The sequence below is a fragment of the Argiope bruennichi genome, chromosome 5 (assembly GCF_947563725.1).
Source record: "Argiope bruennichi chromosome 5, qqArgBrue1.1, whole genome shotgun sequence".
NCBI classification, from domain to species: Eukaryota; Metazoa; Arthropoda; class Arachnida; order Araneae; family Araneidae; genus Argiope; species Argiope bruennichi.
The window spans coordinates 82,783,376-82,809,943 of record NC_079155.1 but is presented as its reverse complement, the minus strand read 5'-3'; the positions used below and the strand labels follow the sequence as shown (position 1 = coordinate 82,809,943).

The 26,568-nt window shown below is 29.4% G+C and overlaps 1 protein-coding gene across 1 annotated transcript in view; it reads right to left on the bottom strand.

Annotated features, from left to right (window-relative positions):
- Nucleotides 1-24,036, bottom strand: part of LOC129968717 (uncharacterized) — a 63,910-nt gene extending 39,874 nt beyond the window's left edge. The window contains exon 1 of the mRNA XM_056082894.1: nt 23,845-24,036. Within this exon, the coding sequence (XP_055938869.1) occupies nt 23,845-23,910 (66 nt within the window). The 5' untranslated portion in view covers nt 23,911-24,036. The remainder of the gene's footprint in view (nt 1-23,844) is intronic.
- Between the last annotated feature and the right edge of the window lie 2,532 nt (nt 24,037-26,568).

Here is a 26,568-nt window from a genome sequence, read left to right as displayed (position 1 = left end):
CATAAAGCGAATCACAAATATATTTTTGAACGTTACAAATGATGTATTGTTACGAATCAGTAACATTGCTTCCCTGCCCAATGAGTCTCCTACTTAGATAGACAGTTTTACAAACAGCTCAACCGAATTTGGCGAAACCATTTGGTGATTTGGCGACAAAAATGATGATTCGAGAATGATCGCGATATCTCCATTAGGTCTTGAGATCCAGCGTTTATTTTAGAGCTCTATTCTCTAAATATGAGGTAATATGATAACTACAAAACCAAAAGAGTTAGATGCATAAAATACACAAATTTGACATTTAAAATGTAGAATTGCATCAAATTTTGAGTCATATATGTTCAAAGGGTTGACCGTCTATCTGTACTTTTACAAGCATATAAATGCAATAACTAAAAATAAATGAGTTAAATTAATGACTTTTGATATGTTATCATGTGACTTTATAGCTCTGTGTCAAACTTCGGTTTCAGTTGGTCAAAAAAAAAAAAAAAACCATCTAAAATACATATTCGGTTTTCTAGTACTTGTGTAATAACCACATTCAAGTGATTAATTGCTTAATATCGCACACTATTAGGCACTTTCTTAATAATTGTTCACCACTTGCCAGCAGTGAATTATACACAATAAGTAGTGTGTTTAGTAAAGAGTTTGCGATTTAGTTTTTGGGAGACTATCACTACTGGTTCCCCATTGGACTTCTATCAGTGATAGGTGACCTTAAAGTGTTTTGGTGACCTTGAATAATAATCTTACAGGTTTATTAGTAGTATTTAAAACTTAGTGCAAAATTCAATGCATTATAACATGGAAAGAATAGTTAAATTAATTTCAATGGATTGCTGTGCATATGCATTAAAAAGTGTGCACACAATAAAATAAAAGCAAAATAATTTTTTTTATCATTTTGTAAATGTTTACAGAAAACAACATTTTGTGATAAATTTTAATACAGCACAAAAGCTTGAGTGAAAGAACTGATTAAACAATAAAATTTGTTTGATTTTATTTGCAACAATAAAAATCATTACTACATCTTTTGAGTAAAATAAATTTTGAAAGATTTATTAATTTAAGAAAACAATGCAAGACAATTGAATCAGTACTCGTAGTAAAAAATACAATTGTGTAATTATATAAACATAATTTTCGAACAAAAATTATTTTATAGATTATTTCTGAAAAAATGGACAAAAATTCCGAAATTTGGTTTCATTTTTTGTTATTTAATTAAATATCTTTATAAATAATTAATTTCGAAATTTAAAAATATTTGACCCAGGAGTGGACTTCAGAAAGCCATGTAAAAATTTCACATTGGCATTGTCACCCGTTAAGGAGGAATTTTCATGACCTAGAGACAAATAAGCAAACTGACATATGCCTTTTCTGCTTTGTGTTATATTACAGATAAACACAGAATAATCAATCGCATAATAAAATCACTTGCATCTCGAACACAGTGTCATCAACACAGTGCTTTCAAAGGTCTTAATTTAAATCCGAAATGCAAGCGCGTGAGATAAGAAATAAATGCAAATATCCTGTCACTCTGTGCCAAAGGAATAATTGAATATTTGTTGGGAAAGGAGAGAGATACTAGTGATAAAGATGACAGGTGAAACAAAGAAACTCTGTGTAAAGGAAACAAACTTATAAATGATCAGAATAATGAGGCTAAGAAAGCTTTGTAAGGAAAGATTATTTAAACATAATTTATTCATCTATAAATTTTAACATATTGTCTTATTCACTTCACTGTAGATGTGATGAATCTGTAAAACATTAATAACAACTTTGTAAGTAAACCCTAATTTTCGAAAACGTTTTGATGTTACAACAAAATATTAGAGTTTGAATATGAAATAAAAAAGTCGTTTGGCTGGCATATGCCATTAAAGCAAGTCATAGAAATAATCTATAAGCATAGGAAGCATCATGCACGCGAATATTACATTTTTATAATCTATGTCAGATAGTGTGACCATAAAAGAGACGTGTAATGTATTGCTTATGCTATGCTACAATGCAATACACTATACTTTTATGCTATACATTCAAGTGCACCCTATAATATCCTTCCCTCGCACAATTGTATAATACATTCTAATTTGCCGTTTATCTTTTAATCATGCTATTTTGAGTCCTCACATGTCATCAACTTTATTTATCAAAGTGTCACATTATTTACTCATGTGGAAATAAAAAAATACAATTAGAATTATGATGATGACGTCGTGTCCGCGTATCCACGGAAAAGGGGTGCTGTAGCTTCTGAGGGTAAAAACCCCTGTAAGCATCCGAGGGCAGCAGTTTGACTTCTATCTCATATGAAGATGAAACTCACACATTCGCTTGCACAACCCCTTTGTACAGGGGGGCACATTCACACACCACACAGATAGTACACAGATGAAGAACAACCATGCTCGAACCGGGACTCGAACCCAGGACGCCCAAGTCACGGGGAAGACGCGCTACCCCTATGCCAGGACGCCGACAGTAGGAATTATAAATTATACTAATTCGAGTATAATTTATAATTACTAATTCTATCCTGTACATGTCATTGTATGTACTTGATAGGAATAATCTATGAACATATATTATCAGGATATTACATTATGATATGAATAACCTGTGAACATATATTATCAGGATATTATATTATGATAGGAATAATCTATGAGCATATAGGAAGCATCATGCATGCACATGTCGCATTTTTATGATCTATATCAGTGGGAAAGGTCACCAAGAAAACATACAATGCATGCTATATTTTCCATGCTAGTTGACCCTATGATTTCCTCATCTCCATTATCGGAATGGTTGGCGAAGAACTTACTCTCATTCAATTTATACTATTTACAGAGTTAAAGACAGAAACGGTTTTGAAATGCATCATAACACGAATCAATATTTCAACTTGATTCGGGTATCATGGTTAACAAGTTGTGCTTGCATTTTCTGTCCTGTCTTATATGCTGATAATTCCCGCTTATTGCCACGGGTTTCGCCATTTTGAAGATTAACCAGAAAATTGTTTCGGTTAATCTACAAAATCCGGTTAATTGCTGGATTACCGAAAATCGTTCATTACATTCTAATTTGCTGGATATCTTTTAATGGTACTTTTAAAAGTCCACATAAGTTTGGATTAATTAGAAAATGTAAATGTTCAGGGACAAATCAAAAAGATGAGTATATATATGCGTGGGACAGTAAATCAATTTTATTTACCAAAGTGTCGTATGATCGATAGGAATGAAAATAAGCAAAAATAAAGCTAGAATTTATAATTATAAATTACTCATAACTGTAAGAATCACAATGAAAGCTCTAAAGTTTGTCTAATTTTGTTTGTTATAATAATTAATCATAAAATAAAGGGACAATCGCAGTCTTCGGAGATCTACAAACGAAATTAAAGGAAAACCTAATTATTTCCTTGAAAAACAAATTCCGTCATAAGACAAATTATTGTTTTTATCACTAAAAATAACAAAAATTCTATAAACATTTACAAAATTCGGGCAAAAATTTACAGTTAAAAATTACGTACAAAGCACACAAATGTCGATCTACCACATACCAAAATATATACAGAGAGAATGGATGACTTTGAAATGGAGAGAATCCATAAAGTTACAAATATACCCAGCCAGTTTAAAAGCATTTTGTAAGAAGTGTTTGTAATTTTAACTACAAACAACGAAAGGTGAATTAAAAGAAGGCTTTATTTTACTAAAGCTGAAGTACTGATTGAAATTAGATTCCGTTTTCCCTTTCCAGCCTGCCTAAAGCTGTCACCGGAAGGGTAGGCTAAGTTATTGCGTGTTTTGTTAACAAAGTTCTTTTAATTGAGCATTTCACATTTTCTGATAAGTTTAAAATCATGTGGATTCATTACAAAAAGCCTGAAATACCAGAATGATTATGAAGAGATAGATAATTTTTTTCATAAAATAACGGCATTTTTTTAATGGAACGAAGGTTTGAATAATCTTGCATCATATGCACTTAAAGTGCATTCGTGTTTATATATTTCCTGTAACAGTATTAATTATAAAATATCTTTTCATAGATAAACACATCCCTTTTGCAGTAAATTCTCACAAAACAGTACACCAACCATCGTCAAATGTAAAACATACTTCAGCCGATATCCTTTTTAATAATAATAATTAAAAAAAACTATTCAGAAAAAAACCCAATTAAAGTAAAAGTAAATATTTCAAAAAAATTCTGCAATGCATTTTTAAAGATAAAAATAAATATTTTTATTCAAAATAACGCAAATAAAAATATTTGCATGCTAGTGTCTTGAACTATTAGTGAATTACTAATTTGTCCATACCAGCAAACGATGAGCATTGCAAAGGATCGAGAATTATTTGCAATTATAACCATCCAGTTAGAGCTGCCCATTTCCTAATTTAATCGAATTTGGAATTCACCCTAATATCGATTTTTGTATCGGCAAAATGGAAATAGGTATTTCTCATGTGGTTTAACTATGTGTGTGTCGTAGTAATTCGTCACTTCAAAATTAACTTCAGAAAAGCATTGAATTTCATAGGTCACACAGGATTGGAGCTGATATTCTCAGGAATTCGATTTTCTTTTTATATGGCAACATGCTACAAGAGTACTGGATTTGATGGCGAAGTAAATGCAATTTATATGGTCTTAAAACAAGATTGAATTTCTTCGATCATTTTATCAGATTTTAAACGTTGTTTGGAACAACAGCCAAAAGAGTAGGCCCAGATATTTTCTTTATTATCCAAAAGCTCTCGATAAAAATGAAATGTGCTGTTTTATTCAAAAAATGTGGAACTATATTATTTTGAGTAACAAAGTGTTTTAACATAAAATGAAATTTCAAAAATATACGCGAAATATTTTAAAGCTAAACTTTTTTTATATTTGAGAGTGGCAATTTTGGAAATTCTTATTTATGCTTTGTTATCTGGCAGCTCTAGATCAACGATGGATAGCCAACAGACATGTAGATTTATATTTATACTTACACATACACTCACACACATATGAGCTCGCATTTTCCTTTCATATTTGCATATATTAAAGGACTTACGGAATAATAATTTAAATATTAAAAAAATATACACAGCATAAATACAAATATATAGAAACTTAATTCTAAATATTCCAGCAGTACAATAATAGCAGCAACTATTGTTTGACAATGGATTCTAAAACCTCCGCACTTTTGCGCATGCGTTAGGATGGGTTTAATTTGTCAAAATAGGGGTGAGAGGAAAGATAAAAGGAGGGGATGTTTACATTTAACAATAAAATAAACGCCGATTACTCGCAGATTGAATTTTAAAAATATGAACAGAAATGAAACGATATTCACATATACGTGAAAAAAAATTGAACAAACGCTAATAGGGAGAAAATCAAGGTCAAAGAATGACGAAGAATTCCAGAAATGTGCTCATTCTTCCGCGTCTCTCCCCTTGCCTTGATGAGATAGGATCGTCGAAAAGTGGTCGTCTCAGAATACTGAAACGAACAGTAGCAAAAGCTTCTTAAATAAATATTATAATTTAGAATGTTATAAAAATGAAGTATTTTCAATGTTTTACTTTTTTTATAAGACATTATTTATTTTTTATCTCAACATTAATTTTGAATTCTGATTATTCCAAACCAATATCGCAGAAATCCCTCAGGTTTTCAGAACTTGTTCGTTCATGTAATGAAACGGATTGCTGATATTCGAATTTTCCCAAAGGCATTCTCCATTGTTTTTTTAAAGATATTTGTTGACACTGTTTGATATGAAACAAAAAGATTTAATTTAGATTTTTCATATCTCTTTCATCTTTGAAACACAGTAGGCTTTATGTATAAAACAAAATGTGCGTGTATAAAGTGACAGCGAAATAATGAATGTCATATCGAATATTATTAGAACATTTCATTATTCTTTTTCATAAAAGCAAGGAGAAAAATATTAGAATAAGGCTTTTTCAGAATCAAAAAATATGATTTTGTGCGAATTTTGTTAAAGTAAAGTATAGTTAAATGTTAAATCTTTTTGAGAGTTTATTTCAGAATAATTGTTTTCTTTCATTGTTTCTTATTTATTATATTTGAAATTAAATAATATGTGTTGGAAAATTAAATCACAATGTTCCCTAGTATCCTTTTGAAAATTGATTAATATGGCTTGGAGATTTGAAATAATTTCACATATTTCTAAACTTAAGAATTTCTAAATTCAAAATATCATAAATTTTATTTAAATATATTATTTTTTAATAAATGTTTCAAAATTATGAAATGCTGTTTAATTATTTGAAGAAAAATAAAAGATATTTAATTTTTAAAATTTGGCAAATTTTAAGTTATTATAACCTAACATCCAGTTATTTCTAAAAATTCAGCTAAATCCGAAAAATGAAAACGTTTACTGTAAACTGGACTTTAAGCGACAAAATGTTTCACGAAATCGTAAAAATATGAGAATAGCTGATGATGAAATTGATTGTCTACATAAATTAAAACCATCTTAATGAATAGAGTATTAAATACCTTAGTTTTAAATACAAGACAATTGCAATGTCGTCATGTTGTTCAGAAACAGTAATTCAAAACCTCTTTTAAAGTTTTATAACTAGCTGGTCTCTTTGAAACTTTCTCTATACTCTCTAATTAGGGCCTTATCAGCCCCCCCCCCCAAAAAATTGTGGACTTTGGATAAGGCCACGAATGGCTTGTATGGCAATGGCGAATACTAGCTACGAAATATAGATGGCGTAAGAAAAAATATTTTTATTGAATCTATTGTGCGAATATATATTTAGGACACCTTTTGTTCAACCGATTGAAATCCAAATTTTACCAGGAAATAACAGTTGTATTCACAATATAACATGCCGAAGGTTATTGATTTAAATCATTGCGCTAATGAGATATTGTAACTACATGCACACGTAAGTACAATGTGACATATTTTGTTCAAATTACATTACTACATTTAGAGACTACATTTTACATGTTGAATACTCTTACCAAGTGTTATCTACTTAGCACTATACGTTTTGCAACTATCGATTTCACTTGTATTCGAACAGATAGATTCCCTGCGAATGGATTTAAGTTTAAAATTTGACAGAAATCTACGATTTTCGTCTATATTACCGCTAGGAAAATGTTATGAATTTTAATATACTAACATTAATTTCATATGCCACATTTCCTTCATTTAGCTCGAAACACTTTTGAATTATCGTGCTCATAAACAGATAAATAAAGAAACATAACGTAAAAAATAAGCTTTTCGAACTCTAGAAGGTCTGAAATGTGAAAATTCACCAAAATATCGATAACGAATTTTTTTGAAAATTACAATACTTTTTCTATACTTCGAATATGAGAAAAAAAAAACCCCATCGAAATATTTGAGAGAAGGCTTACACCAATTATATGCTACCTTTAATTTCATAAAAGAAACATATTAACTGCTCGATGACGATTTCATTTTAAGAAACTCATCTCCTGATTTCATTTATATGAGTAACATGTCAGCGTGAAGGGAAAGATGATTATACGTATTCAGCTTCCTCCAAATTGAAAATTTTGAAGTGTGGCATCCGTTTTGAAAGACGTGTTGATGTGATCAGTTCCCTGTTATTGAATCATGGCACAGAAAACTTAAAATCTGGTTTTCATCAGCTATTTGTTTACACTCTGTATATTTAGTTATAATTGCAAATAAATGTGGTTATTCGTTTTACATTTAAATATTTTATCAAAATAAATTCAAAATTAGATTTTAACATGGATGTTAAATATAGGAGAAGTAAATGATAGAGAGTTTGCATAGTTTCCATTTTATATAACTTTTTATTTTGCCGTTTTTTATAGAACATTTTATAATTAGAGTTTTCAAAAAAAAAAAAAAAACTTGCATCGATTCTTTGATGTTCTTAACATGGATAACAGCAATAGATGAAGAAAGAATCAACATCAACTATTCCGGAATAAATCTCTAAAAAGAATTTGTTATTGCGAGAAGATGGCTTCACCAAAAAAAAGTAAATATTGAAGGTTTTAGCACTGGAAGTATCACAAATATTTATTTAACAAATATTTATTTATATTTATTATTAAATATTTATTTATTTTTTATGTTACTCTTGTGCGAGAGCGATAAAAATGGAATTAAACAAAATTTAAGCAATTTTGAAATTTGTTTAGTATATTAGTTCATATACTTTACTATTTCTATTCCAGTTCATATACTTTTATATTAGTTTTAAGATTGCGCTTTAATTTGACGTCAGTTCTGTTATATTAGTTGATTCATATTATTTTACTTTGACTTGTTTCATGCTTGTGAAGCTTGAATTTTATAATTTATTTTTTGAATCATTCCCTAATGTGATAGAGCTTTCAAATTTTAGTGTAAAAAATTCCAAATATAAAATTATTTTAAACTTTGAAACCTTTTTATGTTTCCATAATTTAATTATTACTAAAACAATATTTTGATACAATACCAGTGGCTCCATCTGTAGAGAATTTGGAATAAAATTAATTGATGAAATGAAAAGATGATATATATATATATTATTTAGTACATTGGTAAAATTTTATTTTTGAACTTCTCTTTGATTTCATTTATTTACTTTATAGACCCTCATTACTTTTCCTTTTATAAATGCTAAAATTTTAGAAAAACTTACATTATGTACACAAATGAACACAAGAAAAAGAAAAAAAAAAGGGGAGGGGGATAAATCTGTACTAATTCACTGTATTAACAGTTTGAAGTCTCATATACGTTTCACAAGATAAAATAAAGAAAAATAAGCAGCACTGGATTTAACAGACATATTCCTGTCCAGCCAGATAGTTGCCAAAGATACATAATCAAAGAAGCGTGATTGTAATACATTTTGCAATAAAATGTATCTTTTTTCAAAATAAAAAAAATCGCGACAAATTCCAAAAGAAAAAAAACAAAAAAAACAGGACGCTATTATTTTTTTAAATATTCATGAACATTCCTTTCAAATTTAAAAATTACAAGAAAAAAAATTAAAAACGTGTTAGCAAAATGCTTTAAAGATATATTTTTGAAAGAAAATTTATTCTTCTACAAAGCGTATTTTAATTTTTCTTACTTTTATTCAATTCATTCTATTAGTTCATACTCTCGCTATATATATTTATATATCTTGTTCAAATTAATAGTTGTTAATAAAATAATTTTTATCCATCCACTCAAGTTCAGATACATTTTTTTAAACTTGTAGTGGATGACACTTGATGTTAATGCGATTTTTTTCAAATATTAATTAATTAATTGAATTTGTCCAGTAATTTCTATTTGGTCGCCAAAGTCGCCACATCTGTTGCCATGTCACCAAATGGTCGACAAGTTAGTCGCCAAGCTCTGAGATTACTGACGCGACACCAGATCATAAATAATATAAGATATATATAAATAATATAAGTAGTAATATTGTAATTCTGTCATATGTATATACATATTTATATTAATTGTAATTATTTAATAAAAAGTAACTAAAATAATAAAAAAAATGTTGATCTGATTAGGAATTTACTTTTAAATTTTTTTTATATATATATTTCTTGTTTTCGTTTTTTTATCCTCTTCAAGTACTTAAGAAAGAATCTTAAGTTTATGAAACTGAACATCTTCAATAGGCATGTGATTTTCACATTTAATCGAGATATCTAGAATGTCATAGCTCGTGAAATTAATGAAAGTTTACACCATAACTCATAAAATTTACAGTTTACATGTTGGAGAAGAGATGATTGAAAATATTGATTACCGTTGGTTTTCGTATTTCTAGAAGAAAAAAAAAGTGTTTATAAAAAGTGTGAAGAGAATTTGAATCAGCTTCTTAGTCAAATAAAAAAGTAATTTAAAGAAAAAGATTTGAGAATTTGAAATAAATTTGAAAAATGCACATAAATTATTTACCAGCCAAATGTAATTTAAATACAATTGAAAAATATTGTTCAGTTTTTAAAAAGATATCTAATAACTGCTTGCTTTTTATAAAGAAACATTTGTTTATGAAAAGTAAGTGTAGAAAAAAAATATAAATATGTTATAAATTTGAATTCATATCGGAAGGACCATGACATATTTTATCATAACCTTGTTTTAAATTAAAATTCATTTGGATATCGTAGCTATTTGCTATATTGTGTCCTTCTAATCTGATCACAAAGTATTGCTTCCTGAAAACTCCTCAAGATTCAGAAGAATGACAGACTGGATACACAAATATCGGATTCATGAATGAATATGCATTTTTCTTTTATGATCCAAATCCTCGAAGAGATATAAGGCAGATTGCTGAATCGGAATTAAAATTTATATTCGATGTCCAAATGGGGAAAATGTAACTTCACTTTAATAATCGCTTTCTGCGTAACATATGCCATCATTTCTAATATTTCAAACGGTGTAATAAAGTGACCTTCAAATGACCTTTAGATATTAGGGCTCTCTTCGATAAATAAACGAATAAAAGAATGAATGTTCTGGAAAATACAAATTATTATTAATATATTAAAATCAATTTAAAAGTATTTAATTTTTTCTATGTTTTTCCCTAACAAAATCAAAATCAAATCAATCTATTGAAAAGACAAAAATTCAGTCTATTTTATATCTTGGAATTATTCCTTTATAAATAAAGGAAGAAGAAATTTAATCTTGATAATAATACCTTTTGTTTATGTACTTTCTTAATTTTATTCAAAAAGTAAATTAAAATTCAAATGTAATAACTTGACGTAATTTTTTTTAAATACAGAAATAAAAAAAGGCAAATTTAAATTATTACTTTTGAAACAGCGGCTGAGAATAATAAAAAAAGATAGTGAAAGCTTATCTTTAAAGCGTGGAATATACAGGAAAAACATAAGTCAAGATTTACATAAATTATAGAACTAAGCGCAGAAGATAAATTCTAAATATGATCGGACGTTACTGTACAACAGGAGGACTACACACGATTCGTTTCGGAGATCGTAAATTGATTAAGACAAATTCAGGTTCATAAGATAATCAAATTAGAACAAATTATTTTTCCGTCTTAAGGGAAGGAGCTTTCTTGCTATAACAGTTTTAATCATGAACGAAAAAGAAGTTCTCGTGCCTACAACGAGTCATTCTGCACTAGAAAGAAACTGCTTGTTTTCTTAACTCCTCATCATTTAAGCTGATTCGTTTCATTTTGTCTTTCGTCTATGCAAACAAGCAGCGTTTCGAATTCTGTTTAGCTTTTCTTAAATTTGACTGTTGTTATTAAAAAGATAAATTACTTGTTAATTTTTTTTTCGTGAAAGGCATCGATAAAAGAGCTTAAATCCTAGATCAGCAGCACAAAGTTTAAAGAGATTAATTAATTTTTACTCTGAATATGTGATTATATATTTGGGAGCTTAAAAAGAAAATGCATCAAATTATTTTTTTAAAAAATATCGTTTTAAGATTTTATTAAGAAAAATGAATCAGTGGAAAAATTAAACGATAAAAAGCTCATGTTATTTTAAGCGTTAATATATTCTTTTATTCTATGAGAAATGGTGGTCTTTTTCTTTTAACGGATAAAACACTTTAAAAAATTAAATAAACTGGTTTGCATTAAAAAATGTTTTAATTTTCCCTATATTGGTTTAAAAAGTATTTTATATTTAAAATCTTTCATTCTCAATTATTATTACTCAGATTCTTATATCTCTTAGTTGTTTAAGATCAACTGATGACGTAAGCAAAACTAAGAAATGATTAAGCCTAATCAAGTATTAAACCTTATTATTATAAATTATAAAGTTTAAATTCATCCATAAAAAATCTATAAAATTAAATTCATTTTCTTATTCCAAAGCCTAGTTTAAAAATTAATAAGCAACTGCTGAAATATTGAAAACCTTAATAAGAGCTTTGTAGATTTAAAACTTAATAAGTTAGAGAATGGCATATTTTGGGTAAATCTGCAAATAATGTTAATAAATTTGACGGAAGTAAATTAGAAGTGGCTAATTAAAATACAGAACAATGATGTCATACGGAAAGAACACTTCACTCAAGATTTCTCATCTTATTTCGAAATCAGTCAGACGGAAGTGGCAACTATGAAAATCGTTTGCAATCTTTAACATCGAAGAACAAAGAATTTTCTACTTGAGCTTCCATTTTTCACCCATAATTAATTGCTGTAGCCAACATTTATATTCTGAAGTTTTAAAGAGATGGAATATTTGCTGGTGTTTAAGATTAGATTTAGAGGTAAGTGCAGATGCAATAATTAATAATTTCATTTATTATGTAAACACTCTTAATTAAACCTGAATTCGTTCATTTTTGCTATGGGATATTTTTATTTTATGAAATACTGTAACAAAGAATAATTGATAAGTGAAACGAATTATGATCAGTAAATGTTTTTTTCTCTAAAGATTGCAGCTTATAAAAAATTATATCCTGAATTTATGTGACAGTGAAGAAAATATTTTTTAATAATATTTCAGAGATACGAAACATTAAGCTTTAAATTGTTCAACTGGAAAATTCTTCGCTTTTTAAATAAAAATACGGACAGTTAATTGAAGGATTTAAGCTCTTTTTAGTAGATACTGATGTTGAGAATTTTCTGAGAATTATATCCCTTTTATTGATGTTTTATTATGTAATGATCAAAATACATTTTAAAAGAAGCGTTGCGTATGCTAACTAATTTTAAAGGAAACATCTATTTAAAATATCGCTTTTAAAAGAGATTTTGATGCAGAATCTATATTTAAAACTTTTTTATTCCTAAATCAGTGCATTAATATTTGAAGAAAAATACATTTAGCTTGTGCTTTTATGATTTGAATATGAAAGGAAAGTAGCAAATTCTAAAATATATTCGTTTGATTTCTGATAAATTTGTGAAGTGTTTCCGTAAATTTTTAAAGATAAAAGAATGTTATAATGCTCGAAGGAACTAATAATTTATATAAAATTATTGGCAACATAGATAACGCAGAATTATATTGAATATATACTTAAGAATAAAATTCAAAATATATGCAAACCGTACAAGTTTTATAATAAAAGGTTTTAAAATATTAAGTTAATGTGGTTATTTATTATAATCACATTCGTGGTTACTATTACTTGCATTAAAAAATATGAATATACCTTTTAGAAAACCAAGAACTTATAAAACAACTTAACTATGAAGAAAAGGAAAATATTTAAATTTCGAAGTGAAGTCTTTTGAAGGGGGAATTGAATATAAATACTATTCCAAATATCAGCAATAATAATGTGAGAAGCTGCAAAATAATATCAACACAAAATATATTTGATTAGTAATAATATCTCCATATATTAGACGATTCAAACAACCAGATAAATGATAAAATTCATAAATAACAAACGAAAAACTTTACATCCACTTATTCAGTTAAAATTATGTCGTCATTCGCAGTTTTATATCAAATCAACTAAGCCTCCAAAATATAATCAAAACCAAAAACGCTAAGTAATAAACGTCCTATAGCAACAGATCTTTGTGCTTTTTCATGCAACAGAACCCATTCTACTGTCTTGTTACAAAAAGAAAATATTGTAATCTGCAAAAACCTTCAAATTCTAGACTTGAAGAATCTCCTAAGGAATAACTTAATGCTAGAAAACCATAGTTAATGTATATAAAAAAACCCACAGAGAAAGAAGAAAAAATTTCAAAAAAGCGAGTATGAAAAACAGTTTTTTTTTAAATCAGAATTTTAAGAGATGCATTTTCTTGATGATTGAAAGTGAGCTTGTTCTAAAGGTGCATTCTTTGAGTTAAATATTTCAAACAGTGCACGGTTTTTTGGTTTTAAAAGAGACAATCAGGTTTATAATAAAGTCCAAGATTATGTTAGAACGATATTTCTGTTTAATCTCAAACGAAAATATTTTGTAATAATTCTTTATTTTTTTAAAAAAGTATTTTTAAGAATTTACTTTTGGACTATACCTATAACTTAATCTGTCATTCAAAACTCACATAAAGGATATAATTTTCTTTGAAAATCTTCTGATCAATACAAACACTCCATAAGAACCCAAGATAACACTAATTATATTCCATAGAGTTTCTAAGACAATAATGATGAAAGCAGTACTTCCTTCTGGAGCAGGTGCACTCATGGTTTCAGCAACAGAGCTTTTGTTTTGTATGATTACCTAAGATATTAATCAATGGAATTTCTCAAGTGCCTTGTGTGTTTGACTAGATTTTCTAGTTGGTAATAGTTTGTGAATATTTTGTAAATATTCCACAATAAAGCAAGTTCAAGCCTATTCTGAGTTCACTTTCTCAATTCGAAAACTTGTTATAAACAGTGATTGATTTGATTTGTGAGATGCCCTGGTAATCTTCATTTCATCATTGAGAAAAAAATATAACACTTAAAATTAGAAGTGTTTGGAAACATCTTTAATACTGAATGAAATCATCGTCTTTATATGTATCTATGATGATCATATTGCATAATTCATAGTTATATACTCCATTTGGTTTGGCGGATAATACTAGAAAAGCTTTGCCAAATGACGCCCATTCAGATCCGGTGATTAAATTACCTCTTCATATTACTAAGATTGGAATCAGAAATACTATTCTTTAAATAGGTGAGTAAATATCAACCTATTTTTTATTTTTTCATGCATAAGGAGAAAGTATTGCAATCTTCTAAAAATTCAATCTCGAGATTTTGTAGAAGATAATTCACAATTATTTTTAAATCATCCATACTATTTTGAAGGGCAAAGCTATTTCAGCACTGCATATAAATAGCAGCGGTGTCTGTTCAGGCTTAAACGATGCATAGATAATTTTATTTTGGAATCCTTGGAATATCTTGCCTAACTACAATTTCAAGACAAAGTGAAAGTTTCATAAAACCTTCATTTGTATTTACCAAGTGACCGCGACATTATTTCAGTTGACTTCATTTATTTCGTTTTAAAAATATTTGAATTCATTTAAAAGCGTTGAATAAGAAAACCGATTAAAAATAGCCCATAATTTAATACGGAAATAGTAGAAAATCCCCCAAATTTAAAAAGATCTGAATATTTGTTAATCTTAAAATGAAATCATTAAATTTTCTTTTCCCCATCATTAGAGAAACTTAAAAACATTAAAAAATAATTTATCTTCAAACGATTATTTCTATATTATGCTTCAGTTTTGCTGAATAAAATGATTCAAGATAAAAAAAAAATATTTAAAATCAATGTTCCGTTTTGATCTCGGTTTTCATGAATTATGCTGAGTTTTATTTAACAGGTAGAACATAGAAATTGATTTTTAAGCTTTAATTCCGACAAATTTGGGGCAGTGTATTTTTGTAGCATTATTATTTTTCTCTCCGTAGTTTTGATATTGATTTATGAAACATAAAATGTCCAGGCTAAGAAAAAATAAAAAAGATATTTTTATTTGAATTTTTTAAAGTATTGTTATCGTCAAAAATTCAATCACAAAATTTTAACAAATTTTTGAAATTATGTCTGTTTATAAGACGAAAATTCAAAAATGAAACCGGCTTGAAGAAGGAATTTTGGATATAATTAGTTTTACCAAAATTCTAAATTCCTTTGAAATTCTCATTAAGTTTAACTGGTTGGTGGATCAATTTTAGAACGTGTTATTTACGTCTGAATTTTAGTTGTATGTCAAATTTCGGGATGGAAGGGTAGGAGGGTAGATGTCTGCCTGTTCATCCATGGAATATGAAAATGATAACTTAGAACTCCAACCAACTAGATGGTTCGTAATTTGTACATGACTTTGACATCAGGACAATAAATATGTCAAATAATGTCAAATTTTGTACTAAATCCATTATTGGATGGATTAGCGATACTGCTTGTAACGAAATAAACGACAAAGCATAATATCAGTTATATCTTGTAACGAATTTGTTTTCGTTAATTCGAATTATATAAAATATTAAGTTAACTACTACTTAATTATTTATTTATAAATGTTTTGTTTCATTTGGCTCAAGCTGCGAGCTTGATGTGAATGACTAAATTTAATTAATATTTCAAATTAAAAAAATTAATTCGATTTTTTTATGACCAAACAACTCCTACTGTAAATAGCCAAATAATTAAATTTTGACAACGACTATTCATTTAGGCTAATACTACAATCTTTATCTTACATGTATGTATGTGTACGTGAACGCGCCAAATCAAAAACATAAAGCAACGATGACCAGTATTCGAAATTAGTAGCGATTTGTAACATAATAAGAATTTTATTTTTACCTAATTAATAATGACATGTTTGAGATCAAAAAGAGGGTTATTTGGTCACTGTCAGATGATGAGAACGATGCTTGAGCCAGCACCTTCTCTCAAAACTTCTATCCCACACCAAAGGTGGAGCATTTGCCTTGCGCTTTCAGATTTAACGTACGCCGAATACATGATGAATACCGAATACATGATGAATTTATAGTGGATCTCTCTAGCTCTGACACCGATTGTATCTAGACCGCCATGATCCTTTGCTTGTATTGAACACTTTTTATTTGATGAACCCCTTTGTGTTAGAAAGATGGGGGAAAAGCGTCCTCTCTGGTTTTAACTTTAGTTCTGATAGAAATACAAATTTCTGAACAAAATGTTAGCATTAGCAAAATACAAAATACAAAATACACACAAAAAAATACTAATGATTCTGGAAAAGCGAAATAAATAGGGAGAAAATTATTGGTCTCATCCTTTTTCATTTCTTTTAAATATAGAAATCTGGTTAGATACTGTCCATGCTAAAAAACGACTAATGAAGCTTTGAAAAATATATAATATTTTTTCACTTGAATAAAAAAGTCACCCTTTAATTAGTGTTGAAGACTTTTCAAAGTTCAGTTGATGTTTTCTTAGTAAAAAATCTCATTGACAGAAAAATGATTCTTTCTACTCAAATCATTATCTTCTCTTTTGCTCTGTAAATTATCAACCACGTCTTCAGAAGAAAAAAGAGCGCGCAGGCATTCAATGCCTTTTTCCGCACGACTTCCATACTTTTCTGATTCTGAACGTTATCATTAACCTCCATATCATTATAGATAAAAATTTCTTTATTCCATGGCGCTATTTTTATATCAAGTCATTTACAAGACTTTCTATCCTTAAATTGAATAATGTCTTTTTGTTATATTCTGTAAAGAATATTCTTTTACAGTAAATAAATATTCTGCAAAAAAATGCTAATTATATTCCTTTGTACTTCATATCTTTGAAAATATATTTGACCATATTTTTAAAACAATTAATCACTTTTCACTTTCATGTATACGAAGTATAAAAAAAAATACTGAAATATAAACAACAAATAAATTCTCCCTCAAAATATTAATAAATCTCTACATTTTAGATCTCATTGAAACCGAAAAATACGTATTTTCTTGAAATAATGTCTATCTGTTTGTTAAATAAATTAATGAAATTAATTTGTGATCTTTACCCAAACATGTAGAATTCTAAGCTAATTCGACGAGTGATGGATCGTCCACTTGTCTATCCATGTTTTTGAATGCATTAAGTATTTAAGAAACTGGATGGATGAATTATATTAAAGTGAAACCTCGGTTAATTAGCATAATTCGCTTCTGAATTTTGCTCGCAATACGAAAGGTTAAGCAATGCAATAATTCAATAATTCCCAAAGCTTTCAGCATTCCCTTATTTCACTGACAGGTTGTGGCTGTGTTGAGTCTATTATCTCCTGATCTCTTTATTAATTTTCATCCTCAGCTTTTTGTTGTGACATAGAATTCGACTCCATTAATTTTCCCTTAATTCTGACTACTTTCTTCTACCAGCTGTCTTTGTTATCCATCTCCAATCTATAAGCTTGTCCAGAGATACAATCTGCTGGATTAAGGCTCCACAGGCACTTGATCAAATTCTTCGAAGTCACGCTATTGTACTGACTAGCGCCCTCTATGTACGAACTCAAAAAAAAAAAAAAAAAAAAAAGACCAGAACGAGAGAAGCTGTGATGGAATGACGTGAGAATGAGTGGTTTGGTTTGGTTTAGTTATATTAACGTCCCGTTTGAAGCAACCCTAGGCCTATTTTGGGACGGACCTCGTAATTTTGAACCGCGGTCAGATGACGAGGACGACACTTGAGCTGGCACCCCCCTCTCCACACCACACCGCACCAGCGGGAGGACGTTTGGTCATGACGGATTTAACGTGCAACAGACCCCCTTACACGACGGTTCTTCGGTGGAATCGGGTCACGAACCTGAAACCCTCCGGTTCCAAAGCCGCGGTCTGAGAATGAGTGGTGTTATGTGGTAAGGCGATATGTGTGTGATGTGTTTCGTGGAATATGGCCTCCGAAAACTGTTAACAAACGGCCCATTTAATGCTGAAATAACTTTATATCTTTTATATAGGTGTACTTGTGATGTGTGCAATTAATTATTTATTAAAAAATATTGCACTAAAAGGTTGTTGACTATTATTTGCTCTTAGGAGACGTCACACTATTTTTTTCATGTGGAAATAAAGATTCTCTTCAAACAAGTATTCAATGCAGACTGATACCGGCCAACATCGACGTTACTGTATTGCCTCGCCGCTCGCTCTGTGAAACATCGTTCGTTAACGAGTCATTGTTTTACATTTTATTTTGCTGGTTAGGCAAATTTCTCATTATGAGACATGCCCATTAAGCAAGCCTAGACTATGCATCATTTTTGAAACAAATTTGTATATCCGTGTCTAATTCTCGATCATAAATCTGCCAAAAGGGTAGTTTGTTCGTGTGTGTAGTACAGCATAACTCAAAAACAACAATGGAAAATGATAGTATGCGTATAAGCCAAAATTATTATTTAGAAAAAAACACACACCATATACTAGAGAATTAAACACAAAAAGCTTATTTTATATAACACAAGAAAGATTAGGGGTGAACATTTTACTGCATCTATAGTATTTCTTTTTAAATTTAGAATTGATCGATGCCAGATTGACTCTTTTTCTGTTGTATTAACATTCCGTTTTGTAGTATGGGATATTTTAAGACGGATCTCATAGTATTGAGTCGCGAGATGATGACGAGGACGATACTTGAATTGGCATTTTTTCCCCAAGCTTCCACCTCGCGTAAATGCGAAAACATATGGTTAACGACAAAACATTGACGTACGAGGTTCGCATCCACGATTATTGTTTAACAGAAATTAGCACAGAATAGGGCACTATCCGGTCCCAAAGGCTACTCAAACTACTACCCTGCATATTTTTTTTTTATTACAGTCAAATAAAGAAATATTATTATAAGTTGATGATCTTAGAAAAATGAATGTATTGTAAATGTGCAGTTTGTGTTATACCAATCGGATTTTAGTTGAAATCCTTATTTCTTTTAATAAAGTATGATTTGATTCCAATTTAATATAATCTTCTTTGTAGATTCACCGCTCAGTTTACAAATTGGAATTTAATTCCACATCAACTTTTTGCTGGATTTGATATAACAGAAACAGCCTTGGTAATACAGATCTAGACTTTAGAATGTTAAATCAGTAAACCAAATTCTATTCATTTAGCTCTTAAAGTTTTGCAGGTACCATATTAACTTGCATTTGAAGAATTAGATAGTCGATTTCTGAATGGTCTCAGTACAAAATTTCATAGAATTTAAGAAATTCGATATAAATATTGTTTGGCATAAAAATTTGAATTAGAAAATCGTTATCAAATATAAGAACTCAAAACTGCTAAATGTAATGTACTGGAAACGCATTTTGAAGTGAAACAAAAATATGTAAATAAATGTGTAAATAAGGAGAGTTTAAACAAAATTATTTACAAATACGTGTTTTCTTGTTTATTCGTAACCGAGGTACATAAAAAAGCGTTTTTTAAAATTATTTCTGTGAACATGATGGCTCTGTTTCGCATCAAACTAGGTGGATGATATTAACAATTAAAATTGTTCATATTTATCGAATTTCGAATCTAATCTTTTAAGGGAAATTTTACATTTTTATCCATTTATGTGAATATGAACACGAAAATTCAAAAACACGAGATGAGGTATGAAATTGAGTACGTGGTGTTTACACCAAAACTGATGAACTGTTTAAAATTTTGGACCAAATAAATGTATTGATTATCTGCCACTGAACGTAAAACAGATCATTGATAATCATAAGGATTTATATTACTGAAATTTTGTACTTAGTCCTTGTCATCAAATTGTAAATTTGTGTCAAATGTTAGGAACCAATTTTTTAAAGGGAACAAGTTTATAGGTAATTTAATAAGATGTATATTAATTTTCATAATGAAATTCGAAATATGAACATATTTAAAAGAAGAAAGTCTTCTAAAGCAAATATAAACTTCTGAGCGTTCTTCTACAAATCGAAAGCCAGAACGCTCAATAGTTTATTTTTGTTTTAAAAATATTACAAAGCACAAAATAAATAAATAAATGCATAAAAAGTTCAAAATAAAATTATAATAAAGAAATGTATATAAAAGTATATATACATAAATATACAAAAACTGTATAATTAGATCAAATATCTAAAGACAGTTCGAGAGATCAGATGTTTATCGTCTGCTGATAGGGAAAATCGTTTGGACATTCAAGTCAAGCGGAAAAATTCGAATTCGAATAGTTTGAAGGTTGGTACACAAACGTTGTTAGAAACAACGTTTGTGTAATATTTTTAATATAGAATAAATTTTTGGTCTACGATTTGTAATAATGTGATAAACCGATTAAGAAATTTCTTCCTAATGAGTTAGAATTAAAAAGTTTCAGTGAAAGATGAAATCGTCTGACTATACTGGTAACTATGACGATATATTTTTAAATAATAAATAATAAGGTTTGAAAAAGAATTACTTTTTAACCTTCTAATTGGAAAATAGTGAAAAGTTGTTGTGAATTCTTTTAATGCATATCCTAAGTAAGTAAGATATGTATAATATATTAACGTGTTCTCTCAATTTTTTAAAAGTTGATTAATTTATTATTAGAAATGTATGTGAATTAATTTATTTTCATTTACTACGCAGACATTGGAAGGAATGCCCATATAAAGTATTTAAAGTAGTAGATCTTCCAAAGGAGCCAATGAAAACCCGTTTCTTCTGAGTAATAGGGCCAAATAAGGGTTTAAAGAACGTGGTGTTTATTCATTTCATTCTTTAATGTATCTTTATTAATGTTACACCACGGTGCAAGCTTTTTTAATTTTGTCTGGGATGTCAGTAGGAGCAGATGTTTGCTTATACCAATATTATCAATGAGATGAGTGAAAGATAATCAAATCAAAAGGAGACTGTAGCTCTAGCGGCTTTATTATATACAGTAGAACTTTGAGTATTATCTTGTATGATCGTTATTTTATGGTATTGTGTCGTTGACTAATATACAACAACAACAAAAAATGCTAGAGGCAGACATTATATATTTTTAAGCATTATTTTATGAGAAGCAGAATGCAGTTTTGAAGACAGTGAAAAGATTTTCGATTTTTAAGGCATGATTATTTACAAAAAGGCGCGGACAAGGCACGTCCGCCACGACGCGGCACAACAGCAGAATTCGGGAAGAAGAAACGCGAAATAAATTATCCCTCGTATTATATAACATGAGATATGGATACGGAGAACATTTTCTTACGATGCCAATATATTATTAAGATTTCGGTAGGGATTTTTGCTATACGCGTCGACGAAGTAAGGGAAAACACAGGAACCTTTTAAAAAAGAATGTGCTTATTGGACATTTTTCTACCACCACGCGGAGTGTGGGAAAGTTAGGCTTTTAGCTGATTCAGCAATTTTACAAAGCTTCTCTTGAATTAATTAATTAGAGACTGTGGAATTGGATCACGAAATAAGAGAATACTTTAGAATGAAGTTACTATGGCCTAAATTAAGATAAAATCTTGGAAATTAATTAAATTGAAATTAGAGTTTAAAATATCATTACAAACACACACACACACACACACACACACACACACACACACACACACACACACACACACACACACACACACATACACACACACACATATATATATATATATATATATATATTACTCGGAAGGTAAATCTTTACTAATAATAATGGATAATTTCGATCTGCGTTATTGATACTCTTACAAACCGATTGATCTAGAATTACTAAATTTAGCATAAATATACTATGAAGGAAGGGAATGTGCATATTAAAACGAGTTTTTTTAAAATATTTTAATTAGAATTTTAACAAATTAAAAAATAAATACAATAGTGACGTTTTTACTGCGATAACTTCCGATTATTGCCCATACTAATTTTTGCATCATTTTAAAATTTCAAAACTATCTTTTTAATAATACGAATTGTTTTAATAGTGCGATTTGTTTTTCGAAATTTTGAGAATTTTTTAAAAGTATTTTTACAAGAATAGATTTCAATGTTACAATGAAATTTCATTTCATTGGAATGCTAACCATTTTCATTCCTTTATAAAGTAATCAATAGCGCGATATTCTTTCATTAATGAAAGCAGAGAAAGAAAGATTCTTTTTATTATCTGCATCGTTTACCTGAAGAATGAAAAAGTAAAATAACACTGCCACAAAAGAGAGCGCACATTTTGAAACAGATTTCACAAACACTCAAATTTTTAATTGCATTATGAGGTCATAAGACTCGAATCTATTTTAAAGGTTCATGTACACAAGAAACTGAACTTGCGTAAAACAAATCGCATAAAACGACTTTTATCTGGAACAACTGAATGCTTAAAATTACTTTGTTCAAGAATAAGGAACATGAAGTTATGTATAAGAGATTTAACTGAAAATAAACAAGATTAATATTTTCATGAAATAACTGGTTGATAAAGGCAGCCAGTGTTAAGTAAAATTCTTTTAATTTCCAACCACCATTTACAAAATATTTTTCCAATTAACTCTTCATAATATTTCTGTCTACTATTTATTGTTCAATTAGATGTAAAAAAGCATCATTTCATACTATAATTAGCAAAGAAAATATTTCAAATTATGCATTGAATTTATCATGAACAGATAAGTCATATTTCCCGTAAACAATTTAGGAGATAATAAACAATCTTCGTATACTATAATAAACTTTAATTAGAAAAAAAAAAGACGCTGTTTTGTTTCTTATAAGAATGTAAAGACTTGCAAATAACCAACGCGGTTTCATTAAATTTCATTATCGCGGTCTTTTAAAGGAATATTAAATTTATTTCTGTACATGATGAGTGTTATTAAAACAATATTATGTAAAGCATTAAAGCAAATATACGAATAAAAAATCTCAGTGGTCATACGAGCACTGTAAATCAATTCATATTGTATTTTTGAACACAAGGAAACGAATGACGCAAACAATTCCGAAATAATTTAGGTAAGAGAAAGGTAAGATAAGTCATTTTTATCTGATGTATTTCCTCTTTTATTTTAACTTTTTTAAATATACTGTTTTGAGTAGACATAATCTATTTTATCCACCCTAAATATTATATGAAATTACTTCACTCATGAATGTTGAATTAAAATATTTAATAATTTCTTTCAGTTCTTCAAAAAAAAAAAAAAAAATCTAGTCCCAATAATTAATATATACATATCAAAATGCTTTACTTATTTATTGACTCAAGCAAACAAAATGATGATATTTTTATTTTCACGAGTGATATTAGCAAATTTAAAAATTTCATAAATCATGATATTAAAACAGACTTACTTGTCCAGGGGCGGCCAGTACGCAGCTGATTGCCACCGATGCGAAGAAGGGGATATACAGCAGCATTTTAAAATCTGAGGCCAAATATGGAGAACTGCTAACAAAAATTATCGGAGGGCCTCCAGATAGATGATTTCTTGTTGGGTGATGCAGGGATGCGTTCGAAATGGAAGAGAGAGGAGCTCGCTCCCAAGTTTTATATGGATTCGAATAAACTATCTCTTTCTATTCGCTCCCACGCCTGTTGAAATCGGCTCTTCGCTATCCAATCAGAAGTCAGTGCGCTCGCGTTCTGGACACGCCTTCGATGACGTCGACTGTTACGTAAAGATGGTTAAGTTTCCTGAAATAAAAGTCAGGCAACCATATGATTTTAATTGCACCATGATTGGGTGGACTTGAATTTTATTTTTTGGCTCTTATAAAGGTCAGAGAGGATTAGGAAAGATTATAGATTTAAATTCATAATATTTTAATAAGCATCGTTTTGTTGTTTCGTGGGATGAGAGTGGGGGAAAAAACGAAAAAGAAGAGAGAAAGAGACGCCACTGGGATTTGGGTATTTTATTTTTCAGTTTCAAGACAGTGCTTAGCTACTTTGATAAAAAAGAAAAGCTTGGAAAGGCGATTAGGAAAAAAAAATCACAAATCATCAGCAAATAACAGAATTCTTAGCAACTGAGCAAGTTTATAATCATATCGAGGGATTTTCTTTCTTTGAGAAAAAATCATATTTCTAATAAAAAGCAATTCCGACTAGTAAATTAAAAATACCTTTAAAATTTCTAATAATCTTATGACTAAATTGATTCCGCATATAGATGGACGATAGGTAAAATTAAAAAGAATGTGGATAAATTTTGGGGAAAAAATGCCTATAAAATAACAAAACACCACCTGTCGTTATTATCAATCAATTATAATCAAATGCCGTACTACATTAATTGATACTATAATATTAGTTTAGTTTATAACATTAGTTAGTTGGTTATATACCATTATTTTAGTTATTTTTATTGTGTCCCATTTTGTTGTAATAAAATATTCGTTTTAAGACAGATTTTGTATTCTTGAGTTACACTCAGACGACGAGGATGTCTGAAATAAACTCATGATGAGGCGGCAAATTCATAAATACCATGCTTTCTATCTTATGAACCCACAGATCTGTTGCTGTGTTCGGAAATATGTGGTGACTTGGTCTTTGCCAATAAATATTGATAATTTAGACAGCAAAGGCCACAAAATGGGAGAATGACAGACACTATATGTCTCATGGGAATGGAACTGCCAGATTCTTACAATCAGAGGTGTCAAAACAAATAATATCATGGAACATCAGAATAGTCCCCTCCACCTCTTCAAATCTCCACACACCATTAATTAGAAGCCCCTCGTCTCTGAAAGATTTAGCTTCACCAGGCCGTGAAGTTACAGACTGGGAATAAGATTTTATTTTAAGGAACATCGGCTACACCGACCCACCACTAAAGTACACATACAAATCTGATTAACCGGACTGCCGCGACAGTATCATTGGTGCAAACTATGGTTAAGTCCTAAGGGCCATCACCAGCATTGGCACAACCCTTCCTGTGAGAAGTACGTTCCGTCATCTGTAGGAGGTACATGACCCCCAATATTCTTGTACCCACCCAGGTGGTAAGAACCAACCACCCTACGGGAAGCTTTCCATCCTCCTTTCTGAAATGCACCCCCTCCCCCCGTTTGGAGTTCATATTAACTAAGAAAGGCAGGTTTGATAATCAGTTTTATCTAAGAATCACCACGTTTGTGGTCGAGGTACACGCAAAATATAACTTATTGGTCAAAGTTCCCTTAGTGTTAGAGAGCGGAAAATTTGAAAATTGAAATGCCATCTTAGGTAATGTCCTTGTCAACTGACAAAGACTCAAGATAAAGAGGTTTGATCAAAAAATTCTCGTGTATCTTCAAAGTAGTATCGGAAACTTAAACCCGTTCCTCAAAGAGTAAAAAATGAAACTGAATCTCAAGCTTTCGATTTTTCCGCTTCTGAAAAGTTTAGAATGATTCTAAGTAGCCACAATTTTCTACAGATTATAAAATGTGCTAATTTCATATAGATCATTTTCAATGTCTGTTGCCCAGTAGATGGATTTTTTGTTATAAATAATCAATTATTTTTTCCCTCTAAAAATCTGCAACAATTTCACTATGTTTTTAGTACTTTAGACCAAAGTTAAAATGCAATATGGTAGGTGCTACTTCCAGTTTACTCCGAGAAGAAAAAAAAAATAACATAAGATTGGAGTTCTAGAATTTATTTCACTCTAAACGTCCTATAACTATCAACCAATGTCTCATAAAATAAATAAGGAAATAGATAAGAAAAAATAATAATTGTCAAGCTTGGATTTTCTAAATAAAACTCAAGAAATAAAAGCAACAAGAAAGTCGAGGGAAAGTTCAGAATTCAACCGCTAGATGGCGCGTAGAGAGAGTGTTCGGATGTAGCATGAGAGTTTATTCTATGAAGCTGGGGCACAGAATAGACGTGAATGGGTAGAATAAAGTTCAATTAAGGAAGAAAGTGAACTGTAATTCAATTAGGATACTTTATACATTAATTACTTTTATAAAGGTAATTACTGTAAATAGTTTTTTTTTTAACAAAAGCATGTTAAACGCTAACTTTTTCTGTGTGAAAAAATGTTTTTTTAACATGTATTTTGGATATATATA